Below are 10000 nucleotides of genomic sequence, written 5' to 3'. Positions count from 1 at the left end.
TTTCACAAATGAACATCATACTGCATTGAAGAAGGCTTTAAACTAGCGATTGAGACCATAAACACATTTTGAAAACGTTTACTGAGGTTAGAAATCAAGTGAGAAGTTGGTGAATTCTCCATTGACTTGTATAGAGACGGTCGCCCCCTGGTGGCCTTTTGATAGAATGCAGTTCTAGGTTACTTCCGCGTTGGCCTCATTTCAGAGGACCAGAACTCCCCGCCTGGTTAAAGTCGAAATTTCTGATTAGCACAGATCAATCGAAGCTGTAATGTAACGATTTGCAGCATCAGCATTGATGGAAACCGGAAGTAGACCTTAAAGGAACTGTAAGGTGGAGGTAAAGTGACATGAACACATAAGAAAAACCTAAATACACATACAGATATAAGTGCAACACTCGACCATTTTTACACATGAAGGTCAGTTTATTCATCATGAAAGCTGCTAGACAGTGAAATGATGATATTGTGTGCATGATGAGACGTTTAGGATTTAGGGTTTTGGACTAAAAGTCAGCATATTTCATCTTCTGGTGATTCGATTTCAACCATCTTATTTAAAGTCTGTCTCTAGTGAATCCCTCAAACTTTACTGAAGTGGAAGTTTAGAAAGCTTTAGTATCATTTTAACTGATTGCCCAGAAAATATGCAGGAAAAAAAACGCATATTTGAGTTAATGTAATCAAAATAGACCAAGCTTTTGACAGTATCTCATATGAATAATCTCAACTCGTTGATATCTATTGTGATAGATTATGCAATTCACCACTATAATTTAAAACTGGTGAGACGATCCTGCCTCAACGCAACACGAGAGGAAGCCACTGAAGCTCTGAACACATTATTACAGTTATTACTATTGGCACACACTTCCAGTTGAGATGTTTTTATGAGCAGTTTCTGTCATCTAGTAGTCTAGAAGTAAACCGCACATATGCACCTATGAATCGGTTCAATGGATCACCACTTAACACCCAGACCTGCCTTCCAATAAGTGAACATGGCGTCAAGAAATCCCATTGATAAACACATGAAACCGCCGGTAATGACTCAGCAGTACAGCAGGAATGCTGCATTGTGTGACGTTAAGCTGGTTTTTATGTTGAGTAACAGCTTAAACATGCAGTTTAAAGTAACTTAAAGGAGTAATGAACTCAATCAACTTAAAGAAAATCCAATAATGACTAATTGGGCTGCAGGAGGGAGCGAGAGAGAGAAACATTAAATCACCCCTCCACATCTAAATGATTTGATTTTTACAGAAATGCATTGAAAAAACATCGAAAGTCTTCAAATTATTAATATTTGTTAATTAATGAACGCTTGCGTTGATCAGCTGTGAGCAAGTCCATAAAAAATACTCATGTTTTCTATCCAGGTGGGGAGTTCCACATTCTATATGACATCATAGCAACATTCCGGAATCCAACATAGGGATAATATACACACACACCAGGTGGGGAGTTCTGGTCCTCTGAAATGAGGCCAACGTGGAAGTAACTTAGAACTGCATTCTATCAAAAGGCCACCAGGGGGCGACCGTCTCTATACAAGTCAATGGAGAATTCACCAACTTCTCACTTGATTTCTAACCTCAGTAAACGTTTTCAAAATGTGTTTATGGTCTCAATCGCTAGTTTAAAGCCTTCAATGCAGTATGATGTTCATTTGGGACATTTTGGCCTCCTTGATTTTATATGTGACGATAAAGCAGGGTATGCATTAGGGCGTGGCTACGTCCTGATTGACAGGTTGATTGACCAATGTCCTCGAGATCCAGCCCTCCCAAGCAACCATAGCAACTTCTCCGCTCAACCCATGGCCCCGCCTCATGCCCATATAAGTAGAATCCGTGTTTTTATTTTTCCCAGCATGCACCTGAAATTTTCAAGATGGTGCTGCCTAGATTCGAAACTATTGGCTTCCGAGCAGCAGTCTACAAACCAATGGGTGACGTCACGGATGTTACGTCCATTTCTTTTATACAATCAGCCAAAAAGGATCGATTAACGGGAGACATTTCGATGCTTCTTTGTATCAATTTATTCCGTTCGATACTTTTAAAGGTATTGAGTATTGGTTTATCAGGTAGTTGTTTGGTGGAAAATGTCGATCACAGTTCACACAACGTAAAGATATTCATTTTATTGTCAGAGAAGACTAAATACACCTTTTAAAATATTCACATTTTAGAAGCTGGATTATCAAAAGTTGGCGAAATATTTGATAGTTGACAATTAATCGATTAAGTAAGACGACAACAGGAAGTGATGACCTTATTAACAAGACCCAAGTTTGATTGATTGTTTAACGTATTTGCCACACCGACGAGTATCGAGACTCGATCCCATTCATTTCACTGAAGAAGCAAACGTCACTGTAAAAGACAGAGTGAGAGTTTTTCTCTTTAGTTAGAAAAACACAGCGGCCTGTTTGTTAAAGTCTATTTTTATTCTTGTATCTCTTCTCCTATCATAGTGATAGAAGCTGCTGGTCACCACACACACACACACACACACACACACACACACACACACACACACACACACACACATATATAGAGTAATGTCAATGTGTGTGTGTGTTCGTCAGTAGGTAAGGAGGCATGTCACGTTATCTACAGTCCTCTGTTCTTATCTCTGAGCTCACTGAGGACTGTGGCTCCTGGTTTAAGCCTTAGATAGTCTACAACTCACACACACACACACACACACACACACACACACACACACACACACACACACACACACACACACACACACACACAGATAAGAGGGAGAGAGAGCTTCTGTGTAATGGAAAGAGATACGACAGTGGTCAAGTTTGATGTCTGACCAGAGACGCCAACAGCAACCAGTTTTAGTCGTCAGAGACACACACACACACACACACACACACATATACACACACACACACACACACACACACACTCATGACCTTATCTCAACTTTCCCATCGTTCAGTGGCTCTAACCTTTTGGTTTTATACCTCATTAAACCTCCCGCCCCCTCTCCTCTCGCCCCCTCTCCTCCTGAAATCAGTAACAGCCTCAAAACAAGCTTAAACGTTTGGCTGCCTCTCTCTCTATTGTCAGCGATAGAAAAAAGCGCAGCGTCACTCTCAGTTTGGAGCCGCACATTAACTTTTTCCAGTTCAGCTGAGAGAGCGTGACGTTGTTAAACTGACAGCGTTGAGAAGGTACTGAGAGGAAATGTGGGGATAGAAGGATTCAAGATGAACAGAGATGGATTTTTGTCGTTTTCCGATCCTTTAAGTCATAAAAATGTCTTTATTAGTGATATGAAATCATAATATTTGAGCGTTAAATACATTATTGGCACCTTAAGTAGTTAAAACTGAAGAAAGAGGCTGAAAAATAAAGCAATTTCTGTTCCCTAGAGTTTGTTTTTCTAGTAGAGGATTGTATTTAATTGATATGTTTGATCAGTTTCACAATAAAAGTAGTAAAATGTCTTTATTAGTGATGTGAAATCCACATGGCGTGGAAATTCTGTGCTCTTGGTGAAGAATGAAGTAGAGATATCCGTTGACCGACAAGGTTTTCCTTTCTTTGCAAAGAAAAGGTCAATCAACAAGCGAGCGGTTTCAGAATGAAGAAAGACCCCGAGCATGGGGAAACTTGAACATTTATAGCTGAGGGAAAGGCCCACCTCTGGGGTGTGTTTAATGTCCTTTGTCTGCTGTGGGGTCGGCCTCTTACCTATGGTGTGCTTCCACACTCTTTTGTCTTTCGCAGGTATCGGTACCGACCCCCTGAAGTGTGAAATTAAGAGGTCTAGACAACACAATTTAAAATACACAGGGGTTTGAATGGATGTCTCAGGTAGTAGAAATGCAAAGGAATTTAAAAGTCTGATATCTTGGTGAGACGGTGGGAGGTTGGGTGTCTTGAAATTACCATTACACTTTAATATCCAACAAAAATCAACAGAAAAAAATGAAATGAATGGAGAATATTGTATTTAACTTAACGTATCATCTGTATTTGTTTTCTTTTTCAATCTATTTACAGTTTCTGAATATTCTCTAATGATTTTCACATAAAAAAATGGTTTTGTCAGCTTAAAACTGTATATTTATACATAATTCAAGGTGCTACTATAACAAATTTGTCTTTCTTAAACTCCTTGACTCATCACCTCACCTCACCTCCCTCCACACACACACACACGAACACACACAGCAGTCTTAACTCTTAAATTTGTGTTTTTAGGGTTTGCGTGATGTGTTTGAGAACTACTACAGAAAGCAGCGGAGGAAACAGGCTCGCCTCGTGCTGCAGCCGCACTCTAACATGGTACGACCTTCACACCTTCACCTGAGACTGCTCGTCTATGCACACACACTCCTAACTACACACTCCTAACTACACACTCCCTTCCCTCCCTCACACACACACACTTCCCTTTAATCTATAACTGATTTTTTTCTTTCTACAGCTATGAAACCTGAACAAAATGAAGGTTTTAATGTTTAAAACGTGTCAAAAACTGATTTTTAGCTTTAACCCTCCTGTTGTCCTCAAGTCAAGGAAGGAAGGTAGGAGGAAGGAGGAAGGGAAGGAAGAAGGAAGGAAGGAGGGAAGGAAGGAAGGAAGAAAAGAAGGAAAGGAGGAAGGAAGAAAAGAAGGAAAGGAGGGAGGAAGGAAGGGAGGGAGAAAGGGAGGAAAGAAGGAAGGGAGGAAGGAAGGATGGAAAGGAATCAAGGAAGGATGGAGGAAAGAAGGAAGGGAGGAAGGAGGGAGGGAGAAAGGAAAAGGGGAAGGAAGGAGGAAAGAAGGAAGGAGGGAGTGAGAAAGGAAAAGAGGAAGGTAGGAGGGAAGGAGGGAGGGAGAAAGGAAAAGAGGAAGGGAGGAAGGAAGGAAAGAAAGGATAGAAGAAAGAAGGATGGAGAAAAGAAGTAAGGAAGGAAGGTAGGAGGGAAGGAGGAAAGAAGGAAGGAAGGTAGGGAGAAAGGAAAAGGGGAAGGGAGGAAGGAAGGAAAGAAAGGATAGAAGAAAGAAGGATGGAGAAAAGAAGGAAGGAAGGAGGGAAGGAGGAAAGAAGGGAGGAAGGGAGGAAGGTAGGGGGGAGGACGGAAGGAAGGAAGGAAAGAAGAACAGAAGGAAGGAAGGAAGAAGGAAAGGAAGGAAGGAAGGAACAGTCAAAACAGACAAGAAGGTTAAATGAGTGTTTTTAATGTTTGAAGCCAGTTTTTCATTTTTAAGATTCAGAATTCAGCATTTTTATAATTATGTCACACTTTTTTTTGTCTTTTTGCTGTTGGACTTTTTTCCCTCCTTCTCTCTTTTTTTGTTTTCTTCCCTTCTTTTTTTTTTTTTTTTTTTTAACCTTTTGTAGCACGAAACTCTGGAGGGATACAGGCGGTACTTCAATCAGATAGTCGGGTAAGTCAAGTTAATCCATCCCTTCAAAATGAAAACATCTTTTTGGGGGTAAATATTATTCAAAAATGTATCGAGGATGTTTGTCTATCTCTCCACTCTTCCTTTCTCTCCCTCCATCCATCCATCCATCCATCCATCCGTCCATTGTGTAACTTGGCAGAAGACGGAAAGCAAACATCTCTCTGTTTAGCGACACCTCATTTCATTTCATCTGAGTGACTTCTGACCATTTGACATCTTTTCATCTCCCTCTCTTCCCACACACTCCTCCCCTCCTCCTCCTCTCCTCCCCTCCCCTCCTTTCTTACTTTTCCTCTCATCCATCACTCCATCCAATTCTCTACGTCTCATTCACACACACACACACACACATACATGCCGAGTGGTGACGATTGATAGAGTGTGTGTGATGGTTGGTTGGCTTATTACTGTTATTCCTTCTGTCTGTCTGACTGGAGCAGACGCTTCTATAAACACCACCGAGGCTGGACACTGACACACACACACACACACACACACACACACACACACACACACACACACACACACACACACACACACATCCTCAAGCCTGTTATTCCCATTTGAAGTGTCGGAAAGTGCCATCCCATGTCTGTTGCATCTCTTATCCGTCAATTAATTTATCTGTTGTGTTTACACTCTCAATAACAGCTGCAGAGCTCATTTTAAAGTCTTTTTTCATTCATTAAAACTTTATTTACAACCCTAATTCAAAAACAAAAAAGTTGGGGCGCTGTGTTAAAATACAAATAAAAACAGAATGAAATGATTTGCAAATCTCATGAATACATATTTTATTCACAATAGAACAAAGATAAGATATCAAATGTTTAAAAGTGAGGTTTTTACTGTTTCATGAAAAGTATTAGCTCATTTTAGGATTTGATGGTAGCAACACGTCAAAAAAAAAAAAAGGGATGAATGGGGGGAAAGAAACGGTTGGAAAAGTAAGAAACAGCTGGAAGGACATTTCGCACCTAATTAGGTTAATTGGAGAAGAACATCTTGGAGAGGAAGAGTCTCTGAGAAGTGAAGATGGGCAAAAGTGAAGAACTGTGGAACAATTTCAAAATAAAGTTCCTCAATGTAAAATTGTGAAGACTGAATATCTCATCATCTACAGTACTTTAATATCATCATCTTCTTCTGATTCTGAGATATTTGCCATCAGAAGAAAAACGTATTATTAATACCAATAACTATTTTCAGATCAGTAATAAGGTTTTTATTGAAGTCAACATCTGGAAACGCATTAGTGGCATTAGTAAAATGAGAAGGGACAAAACTTTCATTGTTAACCCTCATGTTGTCCTCGAGTCGAAGGAAGGAAGGAAGGAAAGAAGGAAGGAAAGGAGCGAGGTAGGAAGGAGGGAGGAAGGAGGGAGGAAGAAGGGAGGGAGGGAAGGAGGAAGGAAGGAAAGGAGGGAGGAAGGAAGAAGGAAGGAAAGTAGGAAGGAAGGGAGGGAGAAAGAAGGAAGGAAAGGAGGAAGAAGGAAGGAAAGAAGGACAGAAGGAAGGAAGGAAAGGAGGAAGGGAGGAAGAAGGAAGGAAAGAAGGACAGAAGGAAGGAAGGAAAGAAGGAGGAAGGAAGGAAGGAAGGAACAGTCAAAACAGACTGAAAAAAAATTGAAAAGACTGAAAATTAAAGGGTTATCATGTTAGTTTTGACCATCATTCAGATCCGTAATAACATCTGGCAACGCAGCGGCATTGCTAAAAAGGAGTGAGGAGGGGCAGAAAACTTGAGCATTAAGGTGATTTTACGGGTTTTAAAGGTTTTAAACAAACTTCCTGAGTACAACTAAACTTATTTGGAAGAGAAAACAGAAAAAATATGTCTGTTATAAACATCCAAAGCAGTTTAACGACAGCTTTGACCCATCACACTTGCTGTAGTTGCAGTGAGGGAGCAGTAGGTCGGTTTGGATGAATTGGATCTAAGTCTAATCGTCAGTCGCTGTTCTCTCAGATCTCATTGACAACTTCGGTGAGAACATTTTTCTCATAACAGAAACAAACTTATCATGTGACCAAAAAAAAAAAAGAGAAGAAGTCACTCCAAGAAGCAAATGGAGATACATGCAAAGTGAAAATGTGGAGAGAGAGAGAGAAAAAAAATAAAAATAAAAAAAAGTTTTCCAAAATATTTGAACTCTTCAGTAATGACAGAGAAAACGAAGCGGGCCACAAAGTCGACCACAGCGCGGCTCATTGTGGTCTTGGCGAAGCTCGGCCGGGCATCGGTTTGAGTGAGACATTGTTGTCAGTGGACATAAACCAAAATCACTCCAGCGGGCGATTTGATCCATTTCACACATGCGTCATTTGAAGGGAAGCGGTGCAAAAAACACGTGATTGACGAGTGCGGTCGCCTTGACGGCTCGATTGGACGAACGGGGATGTTTGACGATACTCGTAAATGATTTTCAAAAATTTAAGGGGGTTGGGGGGGGGGGGGGGGGGCCACGGTGGCTTTTCTGGAGAAGTTGTCAGAAGTCGGTAAAAATGATTCAGAAATATGAAGGATGGAATTCAAATGATTTTTTTTGTCTCTTGCTTTCCAGATTCTTTGTTGTGGAGGATCACATCCTTCACACCACGCAGGGTTTGGTCAACCGAGCGTACGTAGAGGAGCTTTGGGAGTTGGCCCTGTCCAAAATCATCGCCGCTCTGAGGACACACTCTGTAAGGAAGCAGGAAGCAGCCCACAACACACTCAACACTAAACACAAAACACATGTAACTAACACACTACTGTGAAGCTCTCCGTCCACTTAAACCCAGGAGATCATTGAGGTCTGGTTGGTCAAGATAGATAGATAGATGGGTAGATAGATAGATGGGTAGATGGATAGGTAGATAGGTAGATGGATAGGTAGATAGGTAGATAGGTAGAGAGGTAGAGAGGGAGATGGATGGATAGATGGATAGATAGATGGATAGGTAGGGAGGTAGAAAGATGGATAGATAGATACTATAGATAGATAAGAAGGAAGGAAATGAAGGAATGAGGAAGGGAATAAAGCAATGAGGAAGGAAATGAGTAAGGAGGGAGGGAGGGAGGAAAAGAGGAAGGAACTAAGGAGAGAAGGAAGGAAGGAAGTATGGAAGGAGGAGGGAGCAAAGAAAGAGGAAGGAAGAAAAAAAGGAACAGTCAAAGGAGATAGATAGATAGATAGATAGATAGATAGATGGATAGATAGATAGGGAGGAAAAGAGGAAGGAAGGAAATGAGTAAGGATGGACGGACGGATGAAAAGAGGAAGGAACTAAGGAGAGAAGGAAGGAAGAAGGAGGGAGCAAAGAAAGAGGGAAGAAAAAAATAAAGAAAGAGGGAGGGAGGAAGGAAGGAAAGAAGGAACAGTCAAAAGAGATAGATAGATAGGGAGGAAAAGAGGAAGGAAGTAAGGAAGAAAGGAAGGAAGTAAGTATGGAAGGAGGATGGAGCAAAGAAAGAGGGAAGGAAGGAAAAAAGGAACAGTCAAAGGAGATAGATGGATGGACAAATGATTGATAGATAGATAGATACCTAGATATATATATATAGAGAGAGAGAGAGAGAGAGAGAGAGAGCTATTGTATCTGTAAACCAACATGCATGGGGGCGGATGGTGAGGGCCCGTTCATCTCTGCTTGCAGCTTTAATTATTATCATTATGACCCTCTCTTCTCTCTCTTCTCTCTCTTCTCTATCCTCAGTCGTACTGTGACGACCCCGACCTGGTGCTGGATCTGAAGAACCTCATTGTCCTTTTTGCTGATACGCTGCAGGTACGTCCAGGTCTCTCCTCCCTGCAGCTCTCTTTAACATCATCCATCGCTGATTCTACGTCTTTCTCTCTTTTTTTGTGAGTTTTTTGTTCGCCTCGGTACGTGCCAGGTTAGCTATTTGACTCCGGAGGCTCATGAAACTTGTTCAAAGCGTGTTTTGTAGGTTCCTAAAGTAGACGGCTGCCAATCTCCAAGCACAGACTTTCTTTTCTTTCTTTAGTTCAACTTTCTTTTTTTCTTTTTTTTTTTTTTTTTAATCCTGTGATGTCAGTTTGCTCGCCGTAAATTTAACGTATAAACTGACCCTGGATGGATTGAGTGTGGCGGATGAGAGAGGATGGAGGGATGGAAAGGAGAAGGAGATGGAGATGGGAGGGGATGTGGGTGAAAACCGGATGGGAGAAACGAGAGAGAGAGGGAGGGAGAAAAAGGGAGGAGAAGAGATGTATAGATGGTACGATGCCCAAAATTCATTCTTGTGAAATGATGAGGTGCCAATGACTGAATTTCTCTTCTTCTTCTCCTTCTTGTTGTCTTCTTCTTCTTCTTCTTCTTCTTCTCCTTTTCTTCTCTTCTCTTCTCTTCTACACTCTTCTCTTCTCTTTCTCTCTTCTCTTCTCTTCCTCTCTTCTCTTACTTTCTGTACTTTCTATTTTCTTTTGTCGTCTTATCTTTTCTATTTGCTCGTCTTCTCTCCCTCTTCTGTCTTCTTCTCTTCTCTTCTCTTCTTCTCTTCTCCTCTTCTCTTCTCTTCTCTTCTTGTCTCTTCTCCTCTTCTCTTCTTGTCTCTTCTCATCT

The 10000-nt window shown here is 41.1% G+C and overlaps 1 protein-coding gene across 1 annotated transcript in view; it reads left to right on the top strand.

The window, feature by feature from the left end:
* Positions 1-10000, top strand: part of exoc6b (exocyst complex component 6B) — a 100699-nt gene that overhangs the window by 56986 nt on the left and 33713 nt on the right. The window contains exons 9-12 of the mRNA XM_053343151.1: positions 4238-4321; positions 5364-5410; positions 7996-8116; positions 9131-9202. Of these exons, the coding sequence (XP_053199126.1) occupies positions 4238-4321; positions 5364-5410; positions 7996-8116; positions 9131-9202 (324 nt within the window). The remainder of the gene's footprint in view (positions 1-4237; positions 4322-5363; positions 5411-7995; positions 8117-9130; positions 9203-10000) is intronic.

The sequence above is a fragment of the Scomber japonicus genome, chromosome 22, assembly GCF_027409825.1.
Source record: "Scomber japonicus isolate fScoJap1 chromosome 22, fScoJap1.pri, whole genome shotgun sequence".
NCBI lineage: Eukaryota > Metazoa > Chordata > Actinopteri > Scombriformes > Scombridae > Scomber > Scomber japonicus.
Note: the sequence above shows the minus strand (reverse complement) of the source record. Positions and strands in the feature narration are given on the sequence as shown.